A 19,214-nucleotide genomic window follows, 5' to 3' on the forward strand; every position below is an offset into this window, starting at 1 on the left:
AATAAGTGATTATGATTTTCATCTTTGACTCTTCGTATAAAGAATTTAATTTGTGTATTTTACAGACTCACTAAATCAACATGTTAACTAATCGGCAATCCGAAATTTGTACCAATAGTAATTTATACCGTATGTCGACCCTATGTTTTTTTTTTTTACTAAAACTCTATGTTTTTTCTTAGATTTTTATTAATTATCTATTTTTTAAATGATGATTTAATTTTGCATAAATATTTTAACAGATATTTTTTTTCTTTTTTTTTTTCAAATAGAATTTCTATTTCTTTCTATTTAGCATATATCACTCTCAACAAACTATTCGCCAAAATAGAAATCTCAACAAGAAAATTTAACTTTATCATAATCTATTTAGATATATTTATTATTATTATTATTATTATTATTTCAATATATTTTATTTTGTTTATTAAAAAAAGTTATTCTTTAATTTCTATCATAATTTATTTCAATAAATTTTTAATATTTTTTTATTGTTTTTCAATATATTTTATTATGTTTAGTCAAGAAATATATTTGTTATTTTTTATGTAGTATAAATATCTCAACAAACTAAATATATTATATATTTTTCTCTTTGTTTGGTTTTTGTTACATTTATTTCTTTATCTTTTAGTATGGTCGTATTCCAATTCAAACATTAAACTTGGTTAAATTATTTTTACTCACATATTTTGAGCACAAAAATATATACACCTTTGAAATTAATCTTTATAAATCTCTCACTCACACACACAAATGCGACAAAAAAACAGTGAAAGGAGGATTATTAATTAAATTTGATCCAAGAAAAAGAGATAATTATTATTACTAAACTTTGTTTTTTTTACAAATTATTACGCTAATTCTTTACACTGGGTTAATCTCATCAAGTTAAGTATTATATTGATGTTGTATTGATCTAATATATAAAGGAGCTGCTCTATCAAATCAATGTTTCTCTTTATTACATGCTTACAAATAGAATCAACGTGTAGATTTCTTTGCTAAACATAGAGCGCGCCTCATCGGATGCCGACTTCTTGACACATGTTTCTTCTTGAAAAGGCGTTTGTGACCTTCTTAGGAACGACGCAATAAGAACATTTTTTCTTCGTGAATAGTTTTCCTTTTCTTTCTTTTTAGCCTCCTTACAAAAAAAATGAATATTTTGTTTAAAATTATTTTAACATGATAAACTAACGGTCAATAAAAGGTAAGTAATCACCGTGTATTATTTCTATTAGGATACACTTTAGACTAGTTCAACAAATATTTTGATTAGGGACCGGTTAATTTAGGCTTAATTAGTCTTTTGGTCCCTTAAAGATATTTTAGGTTTCACAATGGTCCCTTAAAGAAAAAAAGGTCCGTATTGGTCCCTTAAAGACACATTCGTTTCTCAATTGGTCCTTTCCGTAAATTTTTTTACAAAAAAACGTTAGTTTTAGTTAATTGAATTGTGGATGTCATTAAGTGTAAGTGGTTCACCAAAAATCTTATTAATTTTTAAAAGTTTAACCGTTGGAATTTTTTATTATATTTGGAGTTAAAATTTAACGGAAATGACCATATATGTCTTTAAGGGACCAATCCGGGCCTTTTTTTCTTTAAGTGGCCAATATGAATCTTTTTTTTCTTTAAGGAACCATTGTGAAACCTAAAATATCTTTAAGGGACCAATAAACTAAGGAGAATGTTAACTTGTGCCCTTAAGGCACATGTTAAGGAAGCAAAAATAGAAATTATTAAATGCTAATTTGTGCATTTTGACTTTTGAAGCATTAAATTTCTTGTATCATTAAATGTTGAATTTCTATTTTGGTATATCTTAACATGTGCCCTTAGGGCACATGTTAACAAGACCCATAAACTAATTAAGCCATTAATTTACGAGTGATTGATACTAATTCTACGAGTTTGAATATGACAATGTCTTTTCTATGAATAGCAGGTTAGGGTAGACACAAAAGCTGACTCTTGCGCAATGCCCTTGGTCATTGGTGCCTCATTTTCAAGTTGAGACAAGAAAAGTCCTCCTTACCATATTGTACCATTTTCTTTTCAAGAGCAAAGAAAAACACATTTGTTTAGATTGAGATTTCCTTAAATAAAATTGCACACTATTTTATATTAAGACCATCTGGTATAAAATGTTTGGCAGAGAACGTTTATAATTATTTTATAATTGTATTAATTTAATACGTTTGATCTATAATCGACGACTACAATTTAAAATTTTGTAAAAACTGCATGCAAATTTACTACGGCGTTTTGTTCGCACCAACATGAGTTTGTATGCTTATAAACAAAGTTTACTTGAGCTCAACCCGTGACCAAGGTCTATTCAATTTGCTTAGAAATGAGGCATCAAAGATGATACAAATATTTGTACTTATTACTCAATTAAAAAACTATACGACTAACTAACTTCTTGTGCCACATATAAGTGTACAAAACTTTCTAAATGTGAGTACTTCTTGTGTCACGGGGTGAAAACAGGACAATTTGGTAAGTTATTAAGGGTATTTTTGTCTTTCTATATTATTTTTAACTGAGTCAGCATTCCCGAATCCTATTCATCAAGGTCACCTGTTAAAATTAATGACACATCATCAAAAAAGTCAGCTCAGGGACTATTTCTAGAATAAAATGAAAGTGCAGCGACAAAAAAAAAGAATTTTAAAATGTAAGGACTAAAATTCAAATGACCTGAAAGTGCAAGGACATTTTGCATATTTAAGTCATTATATTATTATTTAAGCACGAATTCTCTTAGTGGGTCCTAATTGTGGTTGTTGAATGGGTCCCAACTCTAAATGGATACCCTACATACACCAAACTCAACCAAATAATTTGCTCATAAAGTTTCTTTCTATATAATAGCAACCACTTTGTATCCTAAGGTCACACACTTCAATTCCCATTCTTCTAATCATTCACTACAATCTCACAAAACCATGGGTTCAACAGGTGAAACTCAAATAACACCAACCCATGTTAATGATGAAGAAGCAAATCTCTTTGCTATGCAATTAGCAAGTGCTTCTGTTCTTCCAATGGTTTTAAAATCAGCTCTTGAACTTGATCTTTTAGAAATCATTGCTAAAGCTGGTCCTGGTGCTCATCTTTCACCTGTTGAAATTGCTTCACAACTTCCAACAAATAACCCTGATGCACCTGTTATGTTGGATAGAATCTTGCGTTTATTGGCTTGTTATAATATTCTTACTTGTTCTTTAAAGACTCTAGATGATGGAAAGGTTCAGAGACTCTATGGTTTGGCTACTGTTGCTAAGTATTTGGTTAAGAATGAAGATGGTGTTTCTATTTCTGCTCTTAATCTTATGAATCAGGATAAAGTACTCATGGAAAGCTGGTATTTTTACTCATTCTTATACTCTGTTTTTACCCTCTTTTTCTTTTGCTATATGAAGCACGGGCACGACACTGATACAACGACACTAATAATAATTTTAAAAAATAACACAATTCAATATATTTATAAGTGTCGGTGTTACAATACGTGTTCGACACCGGAACACGCCTATTTCCAAAAGTGTCCATGCTTCATAGCTTTACTTTCTACTCTGTTTTTATTGGTACTAAGCAAATCTACATTAAATGAGATATATTCAAAAAAATCTGTTTTTATTGGTACTAAGCAAATCTACATTAAATGAGATATATTCAAAAAAATTATTTATAAATAGTAGATAATGAGTAGTCTTCATTTTACAATATAAATTATAAGAATTATATTAGACTCGACCAAAATTTTAAAATGATATCACAATCTATCTAAAATATATTAAGTCATCGGTTATGGAACGACCCCGAGCGCCCAAGTGAACCTCTAAGTCTAGTCTTAAATATGATGGAATATCATTGAAAAAATTATGGAATATCACACAATGGTTAGAATCTTTCAATGTGTTCTAAAAACTTTTTTTTTTTTAAGGGAAGTGTTCTGTAAATTTTAAAGACATATTCTAACTCTAATGAGTTTCATGGACCACACACTTTAAATAGAAAAACACCGACAATAAACTGTGAGAATTACTCCAAAAATAATAATTAGAATGTGTCTCCATTATTGTATTAGGCTATAGACACAAAAATTCAGAAAAGATAAAAGTTTGTAGGAGGGAGGATGACCAATTATTTGTAAATTCCTTGAGGAATATGTTGAAATTGAGTTCATAATGTAGTAGCATTTTTTCTTGACCAGAATCCACAATGTAACATAGTTACCGGTTCTTGCTCTTATTACAAAAATCTCAAAAGTATATAATTAGTTTCTAGGAATGTTTTTTTTTTTTTTTGAACCATAGTTTCTAGGAATGTTAATTACTCATTTTTCATATTAAACGAGGTATAATTAATTTATGTACCAAAAAAAATTAATTTTATAAATTTAAGCTAAACATTTTTTTTTATAAGATTAATCTAAATCATAACTTTGTAACAATGAAATAATATATTTTAAACTAAACATTGAATCATATATATATGCGTAAGAAAAAAATCTTTTAATCCTCCAATAATTTTTTATTATAAAAACTTGGTACTGTAATTTTTAGTTTTGAATAATAGTTTTAATTTGGCCCAAGCCCACTTGTATTCCTAAGTCCCTAACCCTAATAGTAATGAGCCAGCCGCCACCTACTCTTTCATCATCTCTTGTTCACTTTTCCTATGAATGAACCTTTCAATTTTCTTCTTTCTTTTTGTTTTAACTTCTTACTTTCATCTCTCATTTTTCTGTTTTTGAAGTGTAATGCATGCATATGTTATCCACTCTTTCTTTCTTATGTTGCTTGATTTAAAGATCTATTTGTGTGTGATCTGTGTTTCATCTTCTTACATTTTGTTTTGTTCTCCTGCAAGGGTTGGAAATCTTAAATTATGCATAGAATATATATATTATTTTAAAATGGTGGTATCATGTATATAGTTAGTTATTCATAAGTTTTGAATTGATTAATAGTAATATTTATTTAGTTTTTTCACAAGAATAATATTTATTTAGTTTTTTTTTTTGACAAAATAATATTTATTTAGTTAAAAATGAAGGTATTTGTAAAGCAATAAACTCGTGTGAATTATTAATTGGCTTACAAATTGGTATGAATGAGGTGTCGTAAGATTGGGATGAGGATTCACTGCTGTCCAATTTTGGTGCAGTTCCTGCATTTAACACACAAAGCAATATTTTTATTATTTTTGTTGAAAATCTGTTTTCTCTCTCATGACAAATTTTTCTTTGTCTCTCTCACATGTTATATGGAATGCACCAAACTGCAGGATTTAAAACTGTAGCAAATCCAATCACGTAAGATTGGACTTAGAAATAGCAAAGATGGTAAGAGTGACGGTTGTCATACTAATTTGTCCACAAACATTAACGTCACAAAAGGCTCAAAATGAAATTATGAGATAGACCCCAATTTGAGTGGTGACCAACTCACCATTCTTTTCACCTACCACCAATGGAGTGTGAACCACCAAATAATACAATATTCTTGTAAAGCTTCCAATACCAATATGAACATTTAGAAAATTCTGTATTGTTTGTCAACACTCATGACTATTTTGGATGTCTTCATTAGGTGATTGAGTTGTTGAACTAACTTTGAGATAACTCTTCAAAATTGGCGAGACTAACAAAAATCATACAATTAATTGGTTTGGATATGATCATGGATTCTCTCCGGTGACATTTTACTTGCACTGCAATCTCGGCCGTCCATCGTGCTTACTGTTCAAAGTCAAAATCATTTAAATGTTATTCATATGGTGCAGATTTACACCGGACCATATTCAATGAAATTCAACTCGAGAGAATTCTTTCTCATTTGGATATTACTATATTTTCACAACAACAAAAAACTAACCAAAACGGGTTAGTAGACCCTCTTGACAAAAAAGACTGCCGTACTTGACAAAAAAAAAAAAAACTCGTAATTTAGTCTGTTACAACAGGTGAATCAAAGATTAAATCTCGATTGAAAGAGTTGTTAAAAATTATTATCTAATATTATTTAAATATTATCTTAGCTTTAATGGATGGAACTTATGCCAAAAAGAAAAAGTTGTTTCAAGTTGTAATCATATGATTGAGATTAATCAATATCAATATTCAATACAATTAATTGAATGTAATAGTAATCCTTAATCCTTACTCACTGTAGGTATCACCTAAAAGATGCTGTCCTTGATGGAGGCATTCCATTCAACAAGGCTTATGGAATGACAGCTTTTGAATACCATGGAACAGATCCAAGGTTTAACAAAGTTTTCAACAAGGGAATGTCTGATCATTCTACCATCACAATGAAGAAAATTCTTGAAACCTACACAGGTTTTGAAGGCCTTAAATCTCTTGTTGATGTTGGCGGTGGAACTGGAGCTGTAATCAACACCATTGTCTCTAAGTATCCCACTATTAAAGGCATTAATTTTGATTTACCCCATGTTATTGAAGATGCTCCTTCTTATCCAGGTATTTTGTTCTTCTCTTAAGTTTAAACACCCTGCTGTGCTTGGTTTATTATTTTAGTCGAGTAATCTACTGGCTATAAATTTGAATACGTGGAATGTCTGAGGTTCAAACCCCGACCCCTACATATATAATGTGATGTTCCTACCAACTGAGTTAAGTTCACAAGACAATACCTGCTAAGTTAATTACTAGACTTTACATGTTTTTATAATATTGCTTCAATTAATATAATTCATCAAACATTGATTTATATTGTAGGAGTGGAGCATGTTGGTGGAGACATGTTTGTCAGTGTTCCAAAGGCTGATGCTGTGTTTATGAAGGTACATTTTATAATCTCATTCCTTTCACCATCTCACCTACTCTAATTAGGAAAAGGATTTTCAGTTACAACAGAACGCTGTAACAAATGAGGTCCGTCCGATCATAATCGTGTGGTTGATTTGTTTGTACCTTTTTCTTTATACTAGCTTAGTAAATCCCTTAAACCCTTCATTATTTCGCGTAGGAGTTTTAGCCTTTACATTTTATTTTATAGGCAAATGTTATCGGTTAATTTGTTACAGGAAGGAAAATTTGTTAGCAGGAGGGTCGAACCCGGAACCTCATTTTTAATACTCCTTCGGTGTCTAAATTCATACTACTGAACTACTTAGCCTTTACATTTGATATACTTCAAATCACATTCCTCTTGTTCATATAAAATTAGTGACTAAAAATAATCGTCGTCACTAATTTTTCCGTCCGTAAACTAGTTACTACTTTAATTTTTATTTTTTTCCTAATAGCATATGTTAATGATAATATCTTTTTCAAACATATGTAGTGGATTTGTCATGATTGGAGTGATGAGCACTGCTTGAAATTTTTGAAGAACTGTTATGAGGCACTTCCAGACAATGGAAAAGTGATTGTGGCAGAATGCATTCTTCCAGTGGCACCAGACACAAGCTTGGCAACAAAAGGTGTGGTTCACATTGATGTGATCATGTTGGCTCATAATCCAGGTGGGAAAGAGAGAACACAGAAAGAGTTTGAAGATCTTGCCAAAGGTGCTGGATTCAAAGGCTTCAAAGTTCACTGTTCTGCTTTCAACACATACATCATGGAATTTCTTAAAAAGGCTTAAGTTCTTTGGCATGTTGCATCTGAGTTTTGAGATTGAGATTGAGATTGTGGTTGTGCTTCTACTTACTAATGATTTCCCCAAACAATATGTGATTTCCACTTGTATACGGTTGGAAAATAATAATGAGAAAGTTCATTGCATTATTGCCTATATAAAATAACATTGTTTCATATTGTGGATTATAGTTTTCTCTTCAATTCCAGCTCTTTTGTTAATCAACTGTTTTTTTGGGTAAAAAATATCAAAAAACTTACCAATGCAAACGAGCATGTAACCGAAGCAACCAGTCGGCAGACCACTAAATAAAGTCCGAACAACAATTTCGGAGTCGATATGAAGCTCCACTTTCTCATAGCCTTTTGTGCACGCCAAACACTACCCTTCAAGCAAGCCCCGCAACTCCGCCACAGAAGCGCCGCAACTCTACAAACTTGGAAAAGTCACACAGACACTCACCACTTTGACCTCTAATAGAGCCTCCACATCCTGCTTGTTTGGCACCTTTACTAGCACCATAGATCTGTTCAAACTTTGTACTAATTTTTTAAAAAAATGAAAACTATTAGAGTTCAAGTCGAATTGGTATGTCTTATCGAATATCGACTAAGAATTGATTACATGAAGTATTTTGGACCGAACTAAAACATGCTTGAAAGCCCAACATATTATAAGGTCCAACACAACTCATCCATCTTCAACTAGAGGTAAACCGTACCTTATGCTACACTATCCACAATAAGATAATGATCGTGCATGGAATGTACTATCCTTAATTCCAGTCACATAGTAGGACCTACTATAAGGTTGTTAGGCGCATCCTCATGCATAACCATGCCTACAAATACGCATATGCATGGACTCTTTAAGGTATACACATTTCACCCGATGCATACACACTCATTTTGAGTTCTTACTGACTTGAGCGTTTGACTGCTAACATTTTTGCAGCTACCCTTTCCCCACTGTTAAGAGTCCCACATCGGTTGAGAGATGGTCTGACTAAGTGTTTATATACTAGAGGCAATCCTCATCCTACAAGCCGGTTTTGTAAGAATGAGTTAGGCCCAATACTCAATTCTAAGACCCACCGTGCCTAAAGCTCACAATCACCACTAGGATACGCCCTACTTCACCGGAGAAACCATCTAGTTTTTTATACATTAGATCATGAATTATATATAAAAGAGATGACTTATATATAGAAACTAATCAATTTGAGTCTCGCAACTAATCAACTATGTCGAATGGATGAGAGTATGACATAATTTTATGAAACAAACTATTTGCAATTTTCAACAAAAAAAACTACAATTTGCTACAAGGAAATACATTGACAATCAAAACAACAAAAGCAATAAAGAATTGAAAATTATAAGCTAGTTCATAGAAGTAAAGATTGGATAGGAAAAGAGAGAGTAAAATTTGATTTTGTCAAATAACTCCCTCATTTATTATTACACTTATATATTGTGGCAATTGCACATTTAAGGTTGGTTGTTCTTGAAAAATTCCAAACAGTGTTCTTGGTCCAAGTCTCTACTCCAAAACTTGCTATAGTATTCAGCATATGTAAATCCTCTGTATACAGCTCCAGTTCCATTTTCTGTGAGTGGCTTGGCAGGACATATCAATGCCTCAGTGCCTGGACAGAGAAATGAAGCCACGGAAAGTCTTGGCTTATCAGCATTCACAATAGCCCTGTGCCAAACACTCTTGTAAAGCCCATTACTTAAAGCCTGCGATTATCACCAATGTGTGACATAAATGATGTTAAAATTGTAAACAGTTTCATGGACTAATTATTGCATGTAGTTTCCTATTTTACTCTTCCTCTAATAAGTAGCGAATGTTGTAAAAATGAAAAATTTGAGGAAAAAACACCCCCTAGCATGAAATTTTCAAGATTTTACACTTCTGCTACTTAAGCAGCGGAAGGGGTATTTTGGTAATTTCAGGGGTGCACAAGAAAACTTAGATGGCACCGACTAATTATATAAAAAATAAAATGTGGGCTTTGAAACCAAGCGTATATGGATTTAACCTAGTCATGTGTGATATTTTCTCTTTAGGCCCCCATGGTTCTTTTTCACCCTCTGGATTTTACTTTTTTGCCCTTTAATAAAAACTTCGGTTTCTACGAATCGAATTTTTTTTGCCTTGAAAACAAAATTTGGTTTCTGTTAACCGAAATTTTCCTGAATTTGAACTAGAAAAAACTTCGGTTTCTGCGAACCGAAGTTTTTATCAAGGGCAAAATTGGAATATTAGGGTATAAAAGATACATGGGGGTCCGGAGAGAAAATATCGTCATGTGTACCTTAAGGATAATTCCTAGTCCAAGAGTTGGCTAAAATCAAAAGTGAGGAACTTTCCACACCCCCGAATATCAAAGTTGATGTACACATACAAAAAAATGTGAATTTTGTGTCATCTAAAAGTACACGTTTGAACATTCATTCACGATTTCATGTGCTATGGCTAAGCTAGACCTGGATTATTAGCATTTCATCACTTTAGAGATTTGGATTCCCTAGTGTAATTATGCGGCTGATCTTGGCCGTCTATCTTAAATCAATTATTAAGATTGTTTAAGGTTAAAATTGTTCAATATATTTTGAATCGTTCGATATTAAATCAACGACCCAGATCACATGTAGCGTGAAATTGTGTGAATGCGCTCCATGTGATCTAGGTCCCCCATTTTAGGGGACAAATAAATGGGGACCTCTTTCTAGATGGATTGTTATATAAGACAATGCTCCTAAATTTAGTTACATTACATGATTAAAGTTGCACATATATTTTATTTTTTATAGTATGTCATAGAAATGAGTAGTTTATTACATACCTGTAGTTGATCACCAATGTTAATGACAAAAGCATCAGGGTGAGGATTAACTGCAAGCCATTTACCATCTTTGAGAACTTGGAGGCCAGCAACATCAAGGTCTTGGAGTAGAATTGTAAGAGCATTTGGGTCTGTGTGCCCTGGCAATCCATAAGTAAGTTCTGGTTGTGGGCATGGTGGATAATAATTCACTGCCATGTGTTGCCCTTGTTCTCCCAAAGCATTCCTTAAGTAATCTTTTTCTAGGCCCAAACTCTCTGATATGTATTCTTCTATTCTCAACCCCAATTCCCTAACTACTTTGCAGTAATTTGCCACTGTTTCCCTGCCATCACCAAATAAATTATCATGCTACACTTTTCAACTATATTGGACCTTATTACTAACTAATTCATCATTTATCAAAACATAAATTAATGGGAAGCTAAAATCAACACACAATTATTTTTTATTACTTCTGGACACTAGACAAATGATTGAAAATAACACAATAAACATTTTTACTAAAATCATAATTATTTGGAATTGAGTATACATTTTGCTAGTCAACATCCAAACATAGGCTACACATATTTGTTTGTTTTTATTCTTCTTTTTTCTTACAATACTTTGTTTTTCTTGACAAGTACTATATATTCCCTTTTCTACAATAATAATTATTTTAGTTAAAATAGATTATATCAAATTCTTTTTCTTTCTTATAAAAAGAACTAGACAAAGTGATATTTATTTTGTTTTTTTAATTATACATTATATATTTAATTTATGTTTCTTTTGTTAGACGTACGAAGTTTCTAACGTCGTTTAGCAGTGACTAATTTTTGTTGGAGAATTTGTAGAACATATTAGGACAATTCTCCTCTTCCAACTAAATTTTTTCATACATAAAAGTCGAAAATCAAACTCACGAGAACTGGTTTTAGAGGCACACGTTCCTTTAACACTTGGATCAATCAAATTATTGTTAATTTAATCTCCCTTTTCCATACACAAAAAAAAAACAAAATTGTAAAGTAGTAGTAATTTTATAAAGCTAATTATATTTTTTAATGTGTTTCGTTTGCCATATAACTCCCTATAAGAGGGAGTATATTGTTTCCTAAGTGTGTTTGGACGGGGGATTCTAGAAATTCAAGGGATTTTAAATACTAGACAATTCAATTGAATTCCCTTGATTTTCAAATTTCATTGTTTGGATAAAGTGGTAAAATTCCATCAATTGTAAAATTCTTTGTTTGGGTAATGTAATTAAATTTCCTTCACTTAATTTTATTTATCTTAATAAAATTGACCATAAACCCAAAAAAGCGGCCGAAAACCTAAAAAGAACTTTAAACCAAAAATCGACATGAAACTCAAAAAATCGGCCAAAAACCCAAAAATTTGGCCCAAAACCTAAAAGTGATTGTAAACACAAAAAATCGTCCGAAAAACTTAAAATCGACTATAAACTAAAAAATCGGCCGAAAACCCAAAAAATCAGTCGAAAAACCTAAAATTGGCCGAAAACCTAAAATCGACCCTAAACACAAAAAATCGGACGGAAAACCTAAAATCGACAAAAAACTCTAAAGTCATCCGAAAAAGCAAAAAATAAGTAGAATTTGGCCGATTTTAGGTTTCGGCCGAGTTTTTTCGGTTTAGGGTTGAATTTGGGGTTTTCGGCATATTTTTTGGTTTTTCGGCCGATTTTAGGGTTTATATTCGATTTTTGGTTTTTTGGCCAATTTTAGCGTTTATCGTCGATTTTAGGTTTTTCCGCTAATTTTAAGTTTTTCTATCAATTAGTAATTTTTAAAAGTTTATAGAGAATAAGGAATTACAAATTCTTTGATTTTAGGTGTCATTTTGAAATTCTCTAAATTTAACTTGAACAAAATACTTCATAAATTTCCATCAATTTGAAAAAATTTCAAATTATCATCCAAACAATGAAATTCACCTCAAATCATTTGAATTCCCTCAAAACATTACTTTACCTCAAAAAATTCCCTCATCCAAACACAAGAAAATGAGGGAGTACATTGTTTGGTAAAAGAAAAATAACACAATTTATTTCTTAGAGTATTTACAATAGTAATACTTTCTCAGAGACCATATATGGTGATTCACTTTTTATGCGAACACATGCAAATATTATTTTTTTTCAGAGTTGGATGTCTCAAAGACTATGGATATCAAATTATTATCAACCTTTGGTCATACACGGAAAAATTTAGTCTGATTGTTAAGATTTAACTTTTGTTTTATTAACATTATATTATATTGTGGTTTGAAAGTTTCATATGTATCTCCGATGAGTATTTAGCTTTTTTCAGCTCTTGTATTGTTCCTATTTTAAAATATGAATGAATGAAATTTATTTTATCGTAAAAAAAAAATTAACACTAAGTTAATTAGCCTTAGAACCCTTACCAAAAAATTAGCCTTGGAACCAATTTGACATTGAAAAACTTATTAACTTTTGGCTTATGTGAAAGGACTACTTAGGCCCATTAACATGTGGGCTGGGACCAAATTTATTTATAGCAATGAAGTTGACAGCTTTCCTTATTTTTAGTGATTTAGCAGATAATAACGTGTACTCCTAATCTACTCACGTCTGGCTTGGTGACAATTTTTAATGGGAGTTATCGCTGTCTTACCAGTTATTTAAACACTGTCTGCTATTTAAATAATAGACGGTATTTTTTCCTAAAATTTCTGATTTATAATATCAACTACTTAAATAATGGATGTGTAAAAATAAACGCGCGAGTAATTAAGATGAAAAAATCATTTTTAATTCATAAAGGAAATCAGATCCCTGGCCCAAAGTTTCTTTGGGAAAATAATAAGATCTCGACATGTATTAATTAATCTAACTGATAGTAAGAGCTTACGTCAACACGTACATATTTAGTGACGTCACGGATAATCTCATCCACCCAACGACAACATATATGTCATTATAAAAATCCATCCGGCTATTATTATATGAAAATATATTCACCTCTCAATATATAATGTGATGTTTTTTTCAATTTTATTTAATAATACATGAGTTTATAGATGGTAAACAGTCAGTATAATAAAAATTTACACATACATTCAATGAAAAAAAAACTTTTATTCTTCCATTTCATATAAATAGTTTCAAAATAACCATACATAAGTAGGGTGATGTGGCAGAAAGATGAAATATGATTTTTTGTGTAATATTATTTTACTCTATCTGCTTATATTCTTTAATCTCATAATATATTTATTCATGGATTAATTATCTTGGTTATTAACTCATAAAAAAAATTATATCAGTTATTATGAAAAAAAAATCATCAATTGTAATAAATTTAAGAAATGAATATTTACTCATAATAAAACTGAAGTCATTGTACCAAAAAAAAAAAACACTCAAATAAAATATATTATCAGTTTAATTAATTCATTGTCGATAACAAAATGGTACTCCTTCGTTCTTTATATTAACTAGTTATCTGAAGTACTAGTTGATCAAATCAAATATATATAGTAAAATCATTTTAAAATTTGTGTAATCATTAATCTTTTAAAAATATAAAAAAAGTATTTTTAATACAAAAATTTCCTTTTTTGTTTTTGTTTTCTTAACAAAGTTACCTTCTAACATGACCCTTAACTAATTCATTATTATTATTATAAAGTAAAAAAGTACAACTTATATATTTGTTTTTTTTAAGCAAGTACTCTCTCCGTCTCTTAATATAAGTCTCTGTTGAGGTTTTTCACGTATATTAAGAAAAGTTGGTAGTGTAATAAATATGTAATTTTTGGGTATTAAGATTACTAAATTGTCCTTGATGAAAAGATGTATTTGTAGTTGACTTTTGAAATTTCAATGTAAAGTAGGGTTATATTTGAAAAATTAATAATAAATGTGTTTAAGAAATTAAAAAATGACTTATATTTAGAGACAAATTTTATCTTTAAAAAATAATTATAATTAAGAACCGAGGGAATACAACCTATATCTATCTTGCATCACAATATATATTTTTTTACGTAAATTAATGATTAAAATAAATAAATGAAGTATCTAGCATTCCAATTTCAACTCTACCTATATGATAAGTTATGTCTTGAATCTTGATAACTAAATTAAGTTCACGAGGACTATTGCACGACAATTTACTCATTTATAAACAAGAGAATGACATCAAATGAATACATCATCACATATATAAAACATGTCACACAATGATGATAAGACCAGGTCACACATTAATGATAAGACCTAGTCAGTGAGACTTGTCACTCACAAATAGTAGTACATGTGTGTGTGAGAGAGAGAGAAAGAGACAAAGAAATGAAGATAGAGATAGAGGACTTACTTGAATGAAGGAGGATTAGAAGGCCACTCAGGCACATAATCATCCAAAGGATAACAATGAAGTCTAAGATAATCTCTCCAATTATGAACCTCTTCTTTGTTCACATTAAAACTAGTTGATAATCTCATTGTCTTTGTTGGATCATCTGAATACAATTTCAGCTTCTCCTCAACTGGCAACTTGAAAAATTCAGATGCCACTTCTGCCGTGTTTTTCAATGCTTCTAGACACACCCCGTGATTAATTACCTGTCCAATTAATTAATTAACAATATAATTAGCTTCCCTAATTTAACGGTACTCTAATATAAAATTATTTCAATAATCATATTTCTTTAATACTTTTGTAAACTGTTGTGAATTTTTTTTTTTTTTTGGTCAGGTAGCCTAGTGGCTTGAAATTCTACCTTTAAAGATGGATAAGTGGAGTGTCCAGAGTTCGAACCCTGGCTCCTGCATATAAAATGCTGATGTCCCAACCAATTGAGCTAAGCTCATGGGGACAAACTGTTGTGATCTTTATTGACACACCTAATGAGAATATCACTGATTTATTTCTCTTTTTTATTTATATATATATATATATATATTCCATTTTGACCTCTTCAAAAAAAATTATTTCAATAACTATGCACACTAGTACTAACATCCATTTAATTTATGTCACCTAACTACCAGAATTGCATGTTCAATTTTTCTTAATAGGAATCAATTTCAGTACTCGGAAGTTTACAACATTCACACACGTGTAATAGAATTAAAACTGAATGTGACGAATCAAATTGGATTTAACTAAAATGAGGAGGAGGAGTCGATGCTCAAAATTGACAGAAATATCAAAATTATTATAAAAAACATTATGATCGGAGTTTAAACTTCAATTCTTCTACTTTGTATATGAGTTTTTAATAATTTGTTATTTCGTCTATTAAATAAAAAAAAAATGAGGAGTTGATTGTAATTATAATTATAAAGTTATGATGAAAAATGGTGGTGGACCTGGAAAAAACCATAGGAGCTGCATGCTTGACCAATTTGCTTCACAATTTGTGTTCTGTTTTGAGAGCCCAAATCAATGATAGGAACATTTTCGAACTGAGAAACTTGAGAAAGACAAGGTCTATCGGATTCGGGTCGAATATAGCTTTCGGGTAGTTTTGAATAAATGATTCCAGAAGAAAGAACCTTGGTGTCCATTATATATAGTATTTTATGCTAACTAAACTAGGTTGCAAAAAGTACAAAGAAAGATTCAAAGAAAAGGAAAACGACAACTACCAAAAATAGAGTTCTTTGGGGATTAAGAAGTTAAGGAACGAGTAGTAGTAGTTTCGAGGAAGATGAGCTTAAAAGTGTGACATAGCATGCATTTATATATTGTTTGGGGGGAGAGGTGGGTCATTGTATTGTCTCTTTGAAACTTTATTTATTTATTTATTTATTTTATTACCATGATATTATATAAAGTTTCCGCCGCATATAACGATGACTAAACTCCATAGGAGAACCTTTGGGACATACTAAGTGAATTATTTCATCCTAATCGAATTTTTTTCATACGCATGAATAATGAATCAAATCTCTGATCACATGTTTAAGGGAACCAAAATTGTTACCGCTTAGAGCAATTTATTGTTGGTCCACTTGAATTTATTTATTTCTAAATAATAATTAAACAGTTTTTTCTGACAGAATAATAGTGCTCCATAAACAAATGAATCCTTGTGGAGTAAATAAGGAATTAATAAAATGAACAACTTATTTTTATAAGGGAGGTACATTAGTCAACCTTATTTTACATTGAGACTAATAATAGGTATGTGTTGAAATCTTATTGGTATATGGTTAAAGTACAATTGGTTTATGTGTTGAAACTTGAAATCTCTTTTCATTTCATCCGCCATACTTGTCGACTTATTTTTTTTTTTTTTCTTTCAGTATTTGATTTCGTTTCGTAAACAAATTCGCTCGAAAATGTATTTGGTTTTGCGTTGTACACAAATTAGTTTTAGAGTAAATAGTTGATATCGGTCGCAAGATAAACTGAATATGTATTTATTTATAAATTAGAGTCAATCATCACTTTACAAATTTGTTTTGTAAGATTGAGTTGGACTCAACTCCATATTCTAAGACTAAATGCCCTAGTGTTGCAAAATTGTCAAATAACTCCTATAAATTTTTTGGAATAGTATAAACAACTCTCTGAAATTGTGTGATATCTATCGAATTACTCTTACCTTTGTTTACTCCTTCTACTAACTGCATAAGTTACATCTGTCAACATAACTTCACGTTCACATGAGGGTACTTATTTGAAATTTACACCATCTAGTCACCCAAAATTTCACCGAGAGTGAATAATAATCCTCCATGTAGTTGTGATAAAGAAAAATTATTTGCACTCCGTCGTTGTCTAGAATTAAAATTGTTGTCCCTGTCCTTCTCCTTGTTGTTGTTGCTGCTGTACAAATTAAGGTTGGCCTTGTTGTTGTAGTTGCCTAAAATAGGGTGCAGATGAATCTACAACACTAAAAATAGATTAAATAAAAAGAAACAGTATAATAAAATGGAGGACATAAAACCTAACTCAGTGAAAACAAAGAGCAAACGATCCAAATGGATACAAAATAAAATCAGATAAACAAGTCCAAATCCGCATAAAAATGTGAAACCAAATTGCATAAATATATGATGTGTAAACTGGCGAGCACCAAATTGCATAAAAACATGAAATCAACCACCAACACGGTTACAATTTTTTTGTTGTTGTTGACAAATCACACTTACGAATTTACTAACCAATTTTAACACTAAATCACTATTTTGAATCTTGAAATTGCAAGTGCGGCAATTTAAGATTTCAAATTTATAACATCTCAAATTATTCTTCTAATTAATTTGTCTAACATTAATCAAAATATCCATTCCATCAAGTAACTTCACACGGGTTAAACCTCAAATGCAAAAAGGACCTCAAAAGTGTTTCATTTTCCACAGCAACTCCTTACTTTTATCATCGATGTCCCCAACTAGGAGGGATACATAGTTTTAGTTTTCAAAAAATGGATTTTTTCTTTGTATTTTTGAAAATAAATTTTCAAAAATAGATAAACATACATTTTATATTTGTTTTTTCCTAAATTGAAACACTTGTTTTGACATCATATAACATAAACAAACATTATTGAAGATTAAAACATAGTCAAAATTACAATTTTTTTTTGAAAAAATTGTATTTTAAAAATGATTTTTATGAAAATTCATTTGGAATAACTTCAAAATTAAGTGATTTTTCGAAATTTTGATATCCAAAAAAATTTTCAATAAAATGATCAATACCTAAAGTCACATTTTAATAATAAATATTCAAACCAAATTTTTATTTGAAGCTTTTATAAAAAAAAAATTTAAAATTTTTTTTACACAAAATTATGTAACACTACAAGAATGTATTTTAAAACAACCTATAACAAACAGACTCAATATTTTATTTGTAAAATTATGTAACATTGATTATCACGTGGTGATTTATTTGTAAGAAGGAAATAAAATTGAGCTTCAATATTTTAGTCAGTGATGTAACCCATTTTAGCTTCAATTCTTTGTACAGTGTTATAAGAAATCATTTATGATCTTATATTTTTTTATCAACAGAAATTAAACTTGATATTTCAAAAACACATTAATTGGCAACTGGATTTGCTACTATAGTATATACACACAGTTTTACACCATATTCAATTACAATCGTTGAATTGAGATCGGACAATTTGGCGTAGCTACAAAAATTAATGTAGTCAATTATGTCTCTCCTAGAAGTTGGTTAGCTACTTCTCATTTTGTTCTAGGATTCTTCCTATTCGTAGGTCATTTATGGCACGCGGGAAGAGATTGATCGAGATTTAGAGTTTGTTCTTTTCATGACTCCTCTTAATTGAAACATGAAATCCAATGCTTGACGTAGGAAAAAAATTGATTTTAATACATATTGCGTTGAGTCGAGCAGATCATATTAAAAAAAGATTTTTTTTCAATTTAACGAAATAATTCATAGATAGATATTTACACATTAATTATAATTCAATTAAATGATCTTAACCATAATCTAAATCATACGATTGAAAGCGATAACTATGAACTACATAAAATTCAATTCCATATACCAGTAATTTGCACCAACAAATAAACACTATGTACTCCTGTGCAGATTCAATCAATCAAATGTGAAATGGAGCAATTGGTGATTTTAACTTATTATCTAATTAAATAAATAAGTGTTTTATAACTTTATTTCCCCAATTTACCGGATTTGACACGCTAATTCAACTAGAAAAATACTCCTCGTTTTAAATACAATAAAATATAAATTCTTTCTCGATCACTT

The 19,214-nt window shown here is 30.3% G+C and overlaps 2 protein-coding genes across 2 annotated transcripts; one reads left to right on the plus strand and one right to left on the minus strand.

The window, feature by feature from the left end:
* Nucleotides 1-2,866: 2,866 nt before the first annotated feature.
* On the plus strand, nucleotides 2,867-7,801 carry LOC123913580 (caffeic acid 3-O-methyltransferase). The gene is made up of 4 exons (XM_045964366.1): nucleotides 2,867-3,376; nucleotides 6,192-6,502; nucleotides 6,761-6,825; nucleotides 7,329-7,801. The coding sequence occupies exons 1-4, from the start codon at nucleotides 2,958-2,960 to the stop codon at nucleotides 7,629-7,631; spliced, it is 1,098 nt and encodes a 365-aa protein (XP_045820322.1). The 5' UTR covers nucleotides 2,867-2,957; the 3' UTR covers nucleotides 7,632-7,801.
* A 1,072-nt stretch (nucleotides 7,802-8,873) lies between these two features.
* LOC123913581 (protein DOWNY MILDEW RESISTANCE 6) lies at nucleotides 8,874-16,175 on the minus strand. The gene is made up of 4 exons (XM_045964367.1): nucleotides 15,827-16,175; nucleotides 14,829-15,076; nucleotides 10,480-10,804; nucleotides 8,874-9,367 (listed from the first exon to the last, which is right to left on the minus strand). Exons 1-4 carry the CDS (start codon nucleotides 16,022-16,024, stop codon nucleotides 9,116-9,118), a joined length of 1,023 nt encoding a protein of 340 aa, XP_045820323.1. The 5' UTR covers nucleotides 16,025-16,175; the 3' UTR covers nucleotides 8,874-9,115.
* Nucleotides 16,176-19,214: the final 3,039 nt, after the last annotated feature.

Source organism: Trifolium pratense, linkage group LG3, assembly GCF_020283565.1.
Source record: "Trifolium pratense cultivar HEN17-A07 linkage group LG3, ARS_RC_1.1, whole genome shotgun sequence".
Taxonomy (NCBI): domain Eukaryota; kingdom Viridiplantae; phylum Streptophyta; class Magnoliopsida; order Fabales; family Fabaceae; genus Trifolium; species Trifolium pratense.